This window comes from Grammomys surdaster, unplaced genomic scaffold (assembly GCF_004785775.1).
Source record: "Grammomys surdaster isolate TR1022 unplaced genomic scaffold, NIH_TR_1.0 126158, whole genome shotgun sequence".
In the NCBI taxonomy this organism is placed as follows: domain Eukaryota; kingdom Metazoa; phylum Chordata; class Mammalia; order Rodentia; family Muridae; genus Grammomys; species Grammomys surdaster.
The window spans coordinates 9,672,610-9,687,609 of NW_021620966.1; the positions used below are offsets into that span (position 1 = coordinate 9,672,610).

The 15,000-nt window shown below is 39.7% G+C and overlaps 1 protein-coding gene across 1 annotated transcript in view; it reads right to left on the minus strand.

Annotated features, from left to right (window-relative positions):
• Agl (amylo-alpha-1, 6-glucosidase, 4-alpha-glucanotransferase) overlaps positions 1–15,000 on the minus strand; it is a 54,171-nt gene that overhangs the window by 15,596 nt on the left and 23,575 nt on the right. The window contains exons 14-25 of the mRNA XM_028757291.1: positions 14,463–14,626; positions 14,110–14,211; positions 13,853–14,008; positions 13,599–13,749; positions 12,127–12,251; positions 11,926–12,038; positions 11,313–11,447; positions 9,246–9,376; positions 4,589–4,725; positions 4,215–4,348; positions 3,112–3,287; positions 139–241 (exon numbers count right to left, since the gene is read on the minus strand). Of these exons, the coding sequence (XP_028613124.1) occupies positions 139–241; positions 3,112–3,287; positions 4,215–4,348; positions 4,589–4,725; positions 9,246–9,376; positions 11,313–11,447; positions 11,926–12,038; positions 12,127–12,251; positions 13,599–13,749; positions 13,853–14,008; positions 14,110–14,211; positions 14,463–14,626 (1,627 nt within the window). The remainder of the gene's footprint in view (positions 1–138; positions 242–3,111; positions 3,288–4,214; positions 4,349–4,588; positions 4,726–9,245; positions 9,377–11,312; positions 11,448–11,925; positions 12,039–12,126; positions 12,252–13,598; positions 13,750–13,852; positions 14,009–14,109; positions 14,212–14,462; positions 14,627–15,000) is intronic.

Sequence of the window (15,000 nt, forward strand, 5' to 3'; positions counted from 1 at the left end):
TCTCTCTCTCTCTCTCTCTCTCTCTCTCACACACACACACACACACACACACACACACACACACACACATCCAAGGAGAGCACACTTTTCCAGCACTGATGGGTCAGAGGGAGCGTCACGAACTTTGCCAGCTCTTACCTGGCCTCCAGGTAGCGTCCAGTAACCAGCAGCATCCCCCGAAGTGCAATGAAAGTATCCCTCCCCCAGCAGCGAAAAAGACCAGAAGAAAAGTGAGGTAAGCCTGCCAAAGACCACAAAGTCATGTGTTAATCACACTTCAGGTTTGGACTAAAGGGCAGATTAGAAGGAGCCTGCAAACCTTCCAGAATCCTCTAACAAAATGTACATCTGCACTTAATGTCAGCTTTTATGTGATATCAGATTCTGAAAGGCATAGGTGATTCAAAAGAGACTAAAGGTGGCCCAGCAAGGACTCTGCACTCCAGTTTCATCCCAGCCCCATGAACCAGAGGAGCTCTGAGATGATCTGAATTGTTTTTGCATTTAAAAACTTAAAAGCTTAAAATTAGACATCACATATTTAATAACAAAAGTGATATGACACCACTTTAAACATACACTTTAAAAAAATTCTGCCCTGACTCTATGGGCTACAAATTAATATAAATGTGAAATGATTATCACAATAGTATCCAATTAAGTGTCTATTAATTTATCTATAGTGAAAGTTTACCACCAAATTTCGTATCATTTAACAACAGATTACTAGTGCTATATTTGCCACACACACACCCTCTCTCTATATGCATATATATAGACTATGTACATATAGTTTACATATAAAACTATATATATGTGTAGTTATGTAGAAAATAATTGTCTTATGCTTTTATATAAACAATTTATGAAGATAGAGTCAAAGACCTCAGTAATATCTTACTTGAATATTCCAAGTAAGATAAAACAGAATTAAAAGTACCAGTAGATTTATTTCCTATGAAGTTTCCAAAATGATGTACGAAATGACTCCAAACACACTACAAATCATCTGCTGGACAGAAAGCTGGTTTTGGCACCGATTACAATGTCAGCGGTTCTTCTCAGTGCTGTAACTCAACATCTTACATGTAACAATGGCAGACTCCAGAGGGAGTTTGAGTTAGCATGCCTTAAAATACCAGAGTTTACTGATGTTAAAATGCATAGTGAGCTGGGTGTCATGACACAAACCTAATCCAAAGTCACAGGAGGTGCAAGCAGGCAGATGTCAAGTTTGGGGAGAGCCTGGGCTACATAGTAAGATCATGTCTCAACAACAGCTACAAAAAGCAGAAGCCCTTAGCATTGACATACAGAACTGTTTATGACTCCTTTTTTTGTCCTCTGAGGATAAAACTTATAAGTCAAGTATTTTGGGGGTAATTTCTAAGTTGTCAATTATCATAAACATTAACTATGTTTTTTTCTTTTTTTTTGCAATACTACTCAAAAAGAAGCACTTCTATCAGTTTAAAAGAAACTGAAAACTAGTGGCAAATCTGCTTAACATTTTACTTTTTTTTTTTTTTTTTCCTTTTTGAGACAAGGTTTCCCTGTGTAGTCCTGGCTGTCCTGGAACTCACTCTGTAGACCAGGCTGGCCTTGAACTCAGAAATCCCCCTGCCTCTGTCTCCCAAGTGCTGGGATTAAAGGCGTGTGCCACCACTGCCCGGCTAACATTTTACTTTTGTCCAAAATAAATCAGGCAAAACACTCCCTTAAAATATCAGCATATTTGAACCATTATTTATGTTATATATCTGTTAGATAAACTACATATCAAGTGCTATAAACTTTATCACTTAATGACATAAATAAATGCATATATTTTGGGGGAATTTACTAGTAGCAGTGCATAATTTAAAAGGTTGAAGCTATTAGTTTATTTAACAGGATTTAAAAAGTTAGGTTTTCAATCTCGAGGTTTCCCACACTGCCCTGTTCTATGTACTGAGCACTGCTTGCACTGGGGACAATGGCTACCAGAACCATCAGTCAACAAAAACCTGAAACACAATGAGAGAATGAAAGTGGACTTTCATTTTATTCCTCTTCTTAGTTAAAAAGTTTTTGTGGGTGATGCTGAGGATCTGAACTTATTAGGGCCCTGCACTTACTAGGTGCCGCTCGTCCCTCAGCCCTAGACAGTTATGATCATTCTTTTTTTTTTTTTTTTTTTTTTTTTTTTTTTTTTTTCGAGACAGGGTTTCTCTGTGTAGCTCTGGCTGTCCTGGAACTCACTCTGTAGACCAGGCTAGCCTCAAACTCTTGAACTCAGAAATCTGTCTGCCTCTGCCTCCCAAGTGCTGGGATTAAAGGCATGCGCCACTACCGCCCGGCAAAATTATGATTATTCTAAAGGAAAAGGCAGTGCTGTTGGATACCACAAGGTCTTACATGTGACCTGAGCCAATTCAAACTCAAAGCTTAAACTTAGCAGAGGACACCACAGAGATGATATTACTATCAGTATAACCTTATATATTTCGGAGTAATTTGGAAAGCTGTAAACGTTACGCTTCACTTTGCCCAAAGCCTGAGGAGCAATGGAAAGTTCTAAACGTTGGCAGCCCCAGCTACTTGGTGCTTTCTAGACATACATTAGAAGTCTATTAAAAAGAAAAGCCTTTCTTTGGGCACATTCTGATGACTTGAAGGTATGCAACCTACTTGCAAAAGATGGTGCCAGTAAATACGGCTTAAAGTATTTGACAATAACGAAGACATAAACATGATAAAAAATCATTTAACATGTTTTGTATTTCATATCTTGCAATCTCTTAATAACTACAATGTTGGCTTACTTTGAAAAAGAACTACAGGGGAAATGGTATTAAATTAAATTTAATTAAAGATATTTAAGATGCCAAGAAGTGGGATTTAACAGATACCTGCAGAAGACAGGATTAACCAACCACAAACAAAAATACATATAAGTGGATAATACATAGTTACAGTTAAACAGTAAGAATTGTTATTATGAGGGAGAGGTTACTTAAGTCAGCAGTTTACTAAGCAATGGCATAAAAATCTTGGATAATATGCATTTAAAAACCATCATTTTCCCACGGGGTTTCCTTGTTGACCTCTGACCTCCGCCACTGTCCTCACCTGCAGCCAGGGAGGCGCAGCACTGCTCCTTCTCCTTTGTGATCTCATTTAACCTGCAGGGCACATCCAGGAGCGAGGGAGAAAGCAGCGGCAGACAAGGGCACTTCCCAACTCCGCACATCTGCACGGAACCCAGCGACAGGTGCTTCACGAAGGTCGAACCGTTCTGAACAAAGCTGTAACAAAATGGAAACATGACCTTTGGAGCTCTCTTATTATGCATTCCTTTTGCCAACTGATTTTTCTATAGAAATGTGTAAAATGGTAAAATAGTTTTATGGGTGTCATTTAACAAGTTAATGAAGTAATAAAACAAATATAAAACAATTTTATTTTTCCATATCATAATTTTTAAAGGTTTATTTATTTACTTTATGTCTGCGAGTACATTGTCGCTCTCTTCAGACACACCAGAAGAGGGCATCAGATCCCATCATAGATGGTTGTGAGCCACTATGTAGTTGGTAGGAGTTGAACTCATGACCTCTGGAAGAGCAGTTAGTGCTCTTAAACTCTGAGCCATCTCTCTAACCCCTCCATATCATATTTTACAGGCTTTGTAAACTAGATTTAAACCCTATCCCTTACTCCAACCCCCTAGCTGGGGACTGGACCCAAGGCCTTATGCTTGTTACGAAAATGATGCTCTACCAAGTTAGACACACAAACATCCCCATCAAATTGTAAAATGTGGACATAGTGTGTGTGTTTGTGTGTAGGGTCCTTGTCTGTATGCCTGAAGCCCTGGGATTGATCCTCAGCACCGAATAAGCTGGATGTGCATTTGTAATTTCAGCGTTTGAGAGTGGAGGCAGGAGAATCAGAAGCATAAGCTCATCCTCTCCTACACAGTGTAATTGAGGTCTTCAATACATGAGACCCTGCCTCAAAACAAAACAAAACAAACCCCAAGCAAACTCTCTATTTGGTTTTGCATGTTCTAGACTAAAGGATGCTAATAAACTTACTGTCCACCTGAAAAGTTTCTCAGCTCTGAGTCTATGATAGTTCCTCAGGTTTTGGTCTTCTAAAATCATGTATAAAACGACTCTTTATAGCTTCCACCCAACTATGCCCATTCACTCAAGTTACGTTGGGTATACCTTGACATCTGTTTCCATGCTACATCCAGCAGAGTGGTATATGCACCAATTAATATAGCATCAAAGTAACACGGGATGAGGTATCGTGGGATCTGCTTCAGGTAGAAGAACATAGCCTGCAACCATTTACCAACCTGTTACAGAAATAATTTGAAAAGTTAATTTGCTGTGTTTATAGGCTAGATATATTTTAAGAGTTAAATCTAAATATGTGACTTTGCTGGCCAGTAATCCATTAACCAGATGACAACTCGTTAGAACTGAAAGATGATCAAGAAAGGAAAATGGCTCAAGGAAACTGTAACTTATCTCTAACAGGGTAATAAATAATTCTCACTGTCCCCTTGATTGGACTAGAGCCCCACTGTACTTACTTCAGCAATACTTCCTGATCTCGAAATAAGCCGGCCACTGACATAGTCGATCATCCAGTCTCCGGACCTCAAGTTTTCACAGAAAGGATGCCCCAAGTCATTCTTTGGTCTTATTTCTGCCAACACGGACATTAATCCTAAAAATTAAGACATCATTGAGCTGTTAGCAGAGTCAAAATGTTCTTGTTGCTTAGCTTATGTCCAGTCTCTAAGGATTTGGGGTGAACATATATACAGACAGACATAGAGGCTATGCAGTTCACAATGGCACTTAGCGTGGCTGAGTGAGAAAAACATCAGGGTGCCTACTTTCACAAGGACATAAAAGCTGGAAAGAAGGGATCTGCTGCTGCAGAACAATGCAAAGTTTCCTGAGAGTCAGGACTTCTGCAACTGTTCTTTTTATTAGTATTTAATATTATAACATTTGAAAGCAACTGGCATAATTTCTTACCCTAAAGCATCAAGCAGACAAGCTTGAGTATTTCTGTGTTAGCAAGTGGTAGATTAATATTTAGGAAGGAATTAAAGGAATCACAAAACTGGTTTAAGAGGAAGCAAGACCACCAATGGCAGATGATAATGAAGCCTGCTTAGAAGCAGGGTTTGAACTATAGCAGGAGATACTTAGAACTAAACAAAGCCATTAAGTGGCATATGATGACTGGGCATATGATGGCTGTTAAGCACACTTCTCAAGAGTCACTAGCCTTCCTGTGCATACTCAAAGCAGATTCTGTCATTCTGCTACAGAACAACTATATTTTCATCCTTCAGTTAAATAATAATTTCTACCTTAAAATAGCACATGGCTTCACCGACTTCATTTTAAGTAAATTCATTTGGTTAGAATTTAATGAATTTTACATGTGTGGCATATTTTGAAAAATTAAAAACAACAAATTTAAGATGTAGGATTTCTTTCTCTCCTGGAATTGAGAATTCTTTGTAAATGTGACTTTCAAAAGAAGATGGATAAGAAGACTGCATAAACAATGTGTTACAGACGACCTCCCTCTGCCCCAGTACTTTCAGGGAAGGATCGCTGCTCAGCACTGACTGGTGCTGCTGCTGAATTAAAAAGTGACAGCGAAAAGGTGTTTCAGCAAACAGAGCTGACAGTGTGAGTGGGAAGTGAGGGCTTATATAGGAGGCAGAACTGGCTAGCTGGTTTATAGAAAGTGCTTAGTCTTAGAACGGGTGGTAACTGTGGAGAGCAAAGGCAATGGCCCGTCAAAGGGAACACGAGAATCTGCAGATACTAACTGGCTGTTGAGAATCTGGAGCATACCCATAACGAAGGTTCTTAGATTCCAAATGAACAGAACACAGAGTATTGTTAGAAGTGAGGAAGACAAGCGTGCTCATGGCAGGAAAAGGTCACTACATGCTTAGGTGAGATCTCACTTATATGGTTGTTACTAACAGTCTGCTAAAAAATGTTTGTGTTGCCCAAACTGTTAACTTATGAGAGGAAAAAAATGACTGATATAAAGTAAAAAAAAAAAAATCAAACAACAAATCAGATAAGGGGAATTTTATTTAAAAAACATGCCAAATCCTTCATGAGACATACAAGAAAATTAGTAAAGAACCAGACAATGGACAGGAAATGAGCTTTCTTTAGCTTAAAATTGGCAATGCACTTCTTTTATAAAACGGATTTATTTTTATTTACGTGTATGTATGTCTCTGTCTATTTATGAGTATGTGGTATATGAATGCAGTACCCATGAAAGCCAGAAGAGGGCATAGGTCATCTCAAATGGTGTTGCAGGTAATCCCCAGCCGTCTCATGAAGGCTAAGAACTGAGCGTAGGCCCTCTGGGAGAGCAGATAAGTGTGCTTAACCTGAGCCATCTCTCCAGCCCTGGGAAGGGACTTCTCAGTGCTTACTTTGAACCAGGGTTAAGTGAGCATGAGCTGATTTAATCCTAATCACCATCTCTGTGGCATATAATTATGGTGAGAAAATTGAATCATAGAAGAGTTTATTTACTGCAAGGCTATACAGCTAGTTAGTATAGGAGAGTCTGGTTTTTTAAGTCTGGTTTATTGGTTTTGTTGTTGTTGTTGTTGTTGTTATGATTTTTGTTTGCTTGCTTGTTTTGAGACAGGGTCTCTCTTTGTAGCTCTGGCTGTTCTAGAACTCACTAAGTACACCAGGATAGCCTTGAACTCACAGAGATCCACCTACTGGCATTAAAGACACACATCACTACACCCTATTAAAGTCTTGTCTCTTTCTTTTTTTAATAATTTATTTTATTTTTATCTTACGTGCACTGGTGTTTTACCTGTATGTCTGACTGTGTGAGGGTATTAGATCTTGGAGGACAGACAGTTGTGAACTGCCATGGAGGTGCTGGGAATTGAACCTGAGTCTTCTAGAAGATCAGTCAGTGCTCTTAACCACTGAACTATCCCTCCAGCCCCTAAAGTCTGTTTCTTAACCACAGTAGATACATTCACACACACAAAATATACTAATTTCCAGCATAAGGTAATATTTTCCAAAGATCAAATAAAAGATATAGTAAATAAATACAAGTGGCAGCCTGAGGACAAATGACTATGATAAGCAATGATTAAGAAAGACTTTATACGGGGCTGGAGAAATGGCTCAGCGGTTAAGAGCAGTGACTGCTCTTCCAGAGGTCCTGAGTTCAATTCCTAGCAACCACATGGTGGCTCACAACCAAATGGGATTTGATGCCTTCTTCTGGTGTGTCTGAAGACATCGACAGTGTACTCACAGAAATAAAATAAATTTACCTTAAAAAGAAACAAAAAAGGCTTTAGAAAGCTGTGTGTGGTCATACATGCATGTAATCCCAGCATTTAAGAGTGGGGATAGGAGGATCAGAGGTTAAGGTTATCCTTAACAAAATAGTGTCACTGAGGCCAGTGTGGGGCATGTGGGACCCTGTCTCCGAAAGACAATAATGAAGATAAGAAAGGCATGAAAGAAGATACAAAAAATAAGATGGTCGCCAGGCAGAGGTGGCACACGCCTTTAATCCCAGCCCTTGGGAGGCAGAGACAGGCAGATTTCTGAGTTCGAGGCCAGCCTGGTCTACAGAGTGAGTTCCAGGACAGCCAGGGCTACACAGAGAAACCTTGTCTCGAAATACCAAAAAAAAAAAAAAATGGTCTTCAAAAAGTTTTTTGGACTTTATGTGTTTATGTGTGTTTGCTTGAATATAAATAGCATATTCTTGCAGTACCTGTGAAGGCCAGAAGAGGGCATCTGATGCCCTGAAGCTGGAGGTTGTAAACCACCATGTGGGTACTGGGAAGTAAACCCAGGTCTTCTGGAAGAACAGCCAGTGCTCTTAACCACTGAGCCATTGCCCCAGCCCATAAGGTGGTCTTTAAAGAAAGCTTAGATTCAGTCATGATGGAAACGCAAATTAAATTACACTGAGATTCCATGTCATCCCAGGCAAAATAACTGTCATCAAGAAAACAGACAACAAGCTGGGCAGTGGTGGCGCATGCCTTTAATCTCAGCACTTTGGTGGCAGAGGCAGGCGGATTTCTGAGTTTGAGGCCAGCCTGGTCTACAGAGTGAGTTCCAGGACAGCCAGGGCTATACAGAGAAACCCTGTCTCAAAAAAAAAAACAAAAAACAAAAAATAGTAAATAAACAACAAATGCTGTCAAGGGTGTGGGGGAAGGGAACCCTTCCCTTACTATTGATGGGATGTAAACTGACATAGTTAATATGGAAATCAGCGTGCAGCTTCCTAAAACTAGAGCTACCTTATGATTCAGACACACACCACTTTTGGGTTCATGCTGGAAAGAATCTTAAGTCAGCACGCCAGAGAGATATCGCACTTCCACATGTCCTGGAGCACTATTCCCAAGAGCCAAGATGTGGAGTGTGGAATATACGTACAATGGACCTTTATTCAACTGTGCTGAGTGTAATTATGTCCTTCATAGGAAAATAGATGGAACCAGAAAGTAAAATAAGCTAGACTCACACAGATAGTATTATATGTTTTCTTTCATATGAGGATTCTAAATTAGGTCTGCTTCTCTATCATAATAAACCAAGACAAGGCCAGGTAGTGGTAGTGCACACCTAATGAATGTTCTTGACATGTTATGCTACTTTTGAAAAGTCAAATGAGATAAAGTTCTAAATAAAATAATTAAATGGAAACTTTTGTTGCATATTTGGTTTATTCTATATAGTTAAAATATATAGAGTTCTTATAGAACTACCATCTGAGCCTGATATAGAGACAGAGAAGTAGATCAGTACCCAGTACCCACATTGGCAAAAATCCACTTCCAGGGGATCTAAGACCTTTTCCTGGCCTTTGTGGATAACAGCCAAGCACATGCATGCATGCATACATACATACATACATACATACATACATACATACATGCAAGGAAAACACACTCATAAAATAATCTAAAAAATGTAAAACATACATTACCACATGCCTGGTTCTATCATTCATATATTATTGAGGCAGAAATTGGAGTTCAGAAATGTTATGCTACTTAATTATGGTAACCAACGAAAGCCATGAGTTATAACCTGCACTCAGGTGGCATATTCGAGGCTTATACTCTTTAATTATGTAAAGATGACCGCTAAAGAAAAAAATACACACCTTTACCCTCATAAACCTACCTTGAAGACCTGCATACTTGAGGGATGACCAGTTTGGTATGTCATAGCAACCTCCACCGTCTTCTTGTTCTTCTGACTCACATCGGTAAAGTACCTGATTTAGCTCAGCCAAAGTCAATTTAGAGGCAATGCTAAGAATTAGAAAACAAAGGTGACTAGATAAATATATTATCATTTCATTTTCTGTTAGTAAAAGAAAAAGAAAAATCTGCATTATAAATATTAAACATCTCAGAAACACTTGGTTCTAGGCACTTTTCTGTTGCTATGATGAAGCACTCTGACCAGAACCAACCAGAGGTCTGTGGTGGATTGAATAAGGCATATATATTTGAATACTTGGTCCCCAGGCCAATCTGTTCTGAGAAATTCTTCTCAGACTGCGGTTCCCTCTTAGCAGGCGATTCTAGCTGTACCAAGTTGACAAAAAAAAATCTAATCAGTACATATATATTCTAAAACCTTATCACTGAAGTAAACATATACTATCATAATAAATCACAAGTAATAATTGAGGAGTAAAATGTGGTGGAAATTAATTAAGAGCTAATATCACTCAAACTAAATTAAAAAAAATCCAGTGACAGATTAAAAAAAGACTTCTATCTGTGTTTGTGTTTGTACATGTGTGTATGCCTATGGAGGCCCGAAGTGGGCACTGGATCCTCTTAAGGTAGAATTACAAGCAGTTGTTAGCCACCCAATATGGGTGCCGAGAACTGAACTCTGGTCTTCTACAAAAGCAGCAAGTGCTTTTAAGGGCTCAGCCAGATCTCCAGCTCTGTGACAATTTTATTCATTAAGAGTATGCTGGAACATCTTTAGCTGTGATCTTCTGAACTTCTCATCCTCCTGCTTCTACTCTTTAAATGCTGTCATTACAGGTATATACTACCATGCAAATTCTGGCTGGCCTGGAACTTGCAGGATCCTCCTGCCTCGCCTCTGCCTACTGAGTGCTGCATACTTTATGCTCTTAAATATGACATTACAATAATACATATTCATTCTTGGAAAAGATGACACTCTTACATAGAGCAGAATATGCTCATTAAATAGTTTTTCCAGAGGTTACTTTACAGTATGTAATAAAAAAACTTCAAATATGTGATTCACTCAAAATTTCAAAATATGTGATTTTTCTCAAAATTTCATTCTGAGAAATTTAGCTTAGTGCCAGTGACCAAAACATGCTAAGTAGCTATCAGGTGACGACACGAATCACATGTTTTACATGTGTCACTGTGATGCTGGGGGAGCTGTGGGGATCAGTCCTGGAGCAAGAGTGAGGTCAAGGTGTGTCCAAACCCCAGGAATTATGTGCTGAGATTGGCAGGAGTAGGATCACTCCCCCACCAGCCTGCATGTCAGCGCAGACAGGCCTATGCCCCCAACCTTTGCCACTGGTTGGGATGGAAGGTGGTGTCTGCTTCGGGTGGGGAAGTGAGGCAGGAATGACATGTTATCCTGTTTAATCTTTACAAAATTTAAGAAGTAAGTATTACTATTGGCCCCACTGTCCAGATGAGAAACCTAGAAGAAAATTTGAATAACTTGGCCAAGATCATGTTGACAGCACTGAAGCTAAACTTAGGTCTAAAATGGGTTTCTTCAGTACCATGTGGCATCGCACAGCAAAGGGGTATTTAAAGACTTAGCGAAAATCAATGTACCGAGATACAGAATAGGGAGTAATTAGAAGCACTCTAGGTGTCTCCAAGTGGGTAATTACTAATTTATTGTGATAAGGCTGTATGTAATACAGTAATATGTTGACACTAAAGTGATGTGGTAAGCAGTATAATGTAAGCAACTACATCTTGTAGAGCTTAGGAAGAACACGCATGTGCATGTGATGGCATGCATAGATCCAGGCAGTATGGAGAAAGGACACATCATGTGAGCACACACACTAATGATAAGGTGATGGAACGAAATGCTAACAGGCGCTGAGGATGACAGCAGTGGCCCGTGGACCATATGAGCAGCAAGGAGAGAAAGCACCCTTCTCTCCAGCGGTAGCGCATCGTTTTGTTAAGGTGGTAAATCTACAAGAGGATTACTTACGAAGCGAAGGGGACTTTTAATATAGGATCCGCGTTGTCGACAGCAAGGCTTCCAGATTTGAAGTGAGAGCTGAACTGTGTCAGGTGACTCCGAAGGATTCCAACAGCAACTTGGGCATGTGGATCAAGACTAACTCTGAATAACGTTGACACAAATAGGTACATTTCAGGAGACCCAAACTAACAGGGTATACCAGCTATTTTCTCTAGTTTTTCTTTTGTTTTTTGTTTTTTTCTAGACAGGGTTTCTCTGTGTAGCCCTGGCTGTCCTGGAACTCACTCTGTAGACCAGGCTAGCCTCGAACTCAGAAATCCACCTGCCTCTGCCTCCCAAGTGCTGGGATTAAAGGCGTGCGTCACCACCGCCTGACCTCTAGTTTTGTTTTTAAGTGGGTATGATAAATTGTATGTGTGCAGGTGTCCAGAGAGAGCAGACAAGCACATCTGGTCCCTGGCAGTGGTTATATGGGACCCACCTGACATGGGTCCTGGGAACTGAATTTAGGTCCCCTAAAAGATCAGGAGGGACTCTTAGCCACTCAACCATTTCTCTAGACCCCCAAAACTATTTTCAATATAAGTAAAGTCAACAGTCTAAACTCTAATTAACATACCTGAATATAATAACACTTCCTGGAGATAGGTCTTCAAATTCGATTTCCTGAATATACTCATTGGGACCCTTTGTGGCAACTCCAGCTTGTTTGACAATTTTACTTTCATGAAGCTTGAAAAGAATACAGAAAATCCATTCATTAAGTATCTTAAATGTCCTTAAGATATTAAGCACAGTAAAACCCAGGAATCCCAAATACCTGGATATGTTCTCTAAGCTCCACCGTCATGTTCGGCATTCCATTGATTGAATTCTCATCTTTCCTATAAGGTTTTGTATTCCTCTCAGTAGTTCTAGCTTCCAGGACTACCTCTTCAATTTTGCCTAGGAAAATATAAACACTTTAACAAAATTATTCTAATATTCACTCAAAATATAATAGAGAGAGACTCTTTACAAATTAAATATTCATATAGAAAAACATGGAATTACAATCAGTGAACTGAGAAATAGACATGTTTGAGGACGATCAGGATCAACAGCAAACCTCAGCTAACACTGGACAGTGAGCAAGTTCTAGGAGAGTAACTATGGACCTGGGCGTGTGGGGCAGTGGTGTAATATATGCGTGGCATATGTATTGAGCTTAATATTCAGTACCAAAAAATATTAAAGAAACAAAACTAACTAGAAATACTAGAAAAAAGTCCTTACCAAATCACTAAACATAAATTTATGCAGTTAAAGCCATGATATTTAGCAATTAGCAAGAAATATAGAATGTGAGCTGGGTATGGGTGTGCATAGCTGCAGTCTGAGCAATTTGGGAGGCAGAGGCAGGACAGTAGCTGTAGGTCTAGGGCTAGCCTGATGGGTTCCAGGCTGTCCTGTGTGACTGTGGTCCTGTTACCTTAAAAATATACATATACATACATATATACATACAGATATACACATATACCCATATACATACACATGCACACACATGATGGGGGTTTTGAGACCCTTTATTCTGTTAACAGGCAGTTCCTATTTGCATACGCCTGTGCTGTGTTACACTATACTATCTACCATAGGAAGTAAAATATAGACATCAAGAAAAAAAAATCAACCAACAGTAAGGGAAAATCTCAGGGATACATAACTGTCAAAAGAAAAACAGACTATAAATGCAATAATGTTTAGAAGAGAGAGCTTACTCTATACTTACAGACTTCTTAAAGAGGTAAAACTTGAGTCTTCAAACGCTATAAATATTCATATATAGGTGGGTAAGAAGACTACTTGGAAAACAGTGAAAATATCTACTTGGCTGAATGCCAGACTTACAGAAGGCTAGGATGGTAGATGAGGATGGACTATCAACAGTCTTAATATTTGCCTTTTAAAACACACATATGGGTATATATGCATATGCAGTATATATTTATATATCTATGTATATGTAAAAATGAAAACATACACACACAGACTGCCCACAGCATAAAAAAGTGCATGTTTATACATATTTTTTAAAAGGAATATATTAAAATGCAAAAAGTATTTCACAACTCAAACAGTGTTAATGCTTGCCAGTAATTTGTCTAGATTCTGATCGATGCGGTGAAAGCGCTTGCATCCTAACGTGGTCTGTCAGCCATGTTTACATGCTAGTGTGCTCTACATGACATATAGAGACAACGTGCTAACGCAGCTTCAGGATTAAGTCGACCGGTGCTTGTCTCGGATTACCAGGGATGCACATCGGAGGCACTTCTTTGCTGTAAAATGAAGTCTTGGGATTCCTAAAAGCAGTTCTCGACACAGCCACCACAGACTGATGGATGCTCGGGGAGTGCCGCGTGACTGCCACAATGTCCTCGTCCACTTGATCCACATACACCTGAGACACGGAGAGAGACTGGCTCAGAGCCCCAGTTGGAAAGCAAGCTCAAACCTCTGAAATGCAAAGTCCGGAGAGAAGTTTTACAATTTCCATTTCTTACTTGAATGAAGCCCTTGGCGCCAAGCTCTTGATGGAGTCTATTGATGGCACATCTGGCTGCAATGATCCCACTATGGACACTAACATCTCCTGTATCTGACGGTGATGCCCTAGGATTCCACTTAGTGTAAAATCGCTCTTCAGCAACCACTGAAATCTGGAGAGAGAGAGAGAGAGCCCAGTCATGTGTGCAGGTTAGTTACAATGAAATCGTGGGTAAGAATGATTGGTGCTGTAGGTCTTGCAGATTCAACACACCTGATGAGGCACTAGCTCGTCATAGCCTCTTGTACTTCCACTAGCACAGCATGCCATGGAAACAATTGTGGTGCTTGGAAGAGCATCATAGGCTGATCTGTGCTAGAAAAGAAGAAAGCAAAAGTCTACATTCCCTCCAATGCGAAGTGACGCTTCGTATCCCATTAGCATAGCGAAGCCAAAGATCAAGAACAGAACCTTCTGTAAGGTGCATCTTTTGTTTTGAAACATTTTAAAATCAAGGTTATTTCCATTCCCCAAAACCTGTGTGGACATTATTGCCATCAAGCAGACAACTAAACAATGAAGCAGTTAGCAACATGAGTCAGCACAAGAGACACGGTGATGCTCACCACAATTGGACACTCGTTATCGTGGGTAATGTCCATAAACAGGGCATGTGCGATAGCTGGCATCAGCGGCCTCAAACAGGGCTGGACGAAGGATCCGACAGGCTCCCCTCCGTACCGGTAGACCAGTCTGCCCTCTTCGTGACTGTTATACGCACTCATCGCCTCTGCAGAGCAGCACAGCGCAGCTTATCAATCCCCGGAGCTCAGAAATGCCCACGAGAAGGGTACAGTTCTTAGCATGATGGACATTCAAGGCATATCAACATTATTACATGTGAGAGATAACTAATTAACCAATGTCACCGAGTCCAAGTGACCAACACTTAACTACAACTTAACTGAAGAAAAAACTTGAGTAGAAAAACAAGGATCAATAGCTGTTCAGTGGGATTTATATCAATTTATATCAAAAGACTGCATCATATAGTAGTTAAAAACAGATTTGTGTATCTCAAAATATACAAATATGGTTATTTTTTTAAATCAGTAACTGCCCCCACGACTCACCCTCTAAAATCAATTAATTAATTTTGTGGGC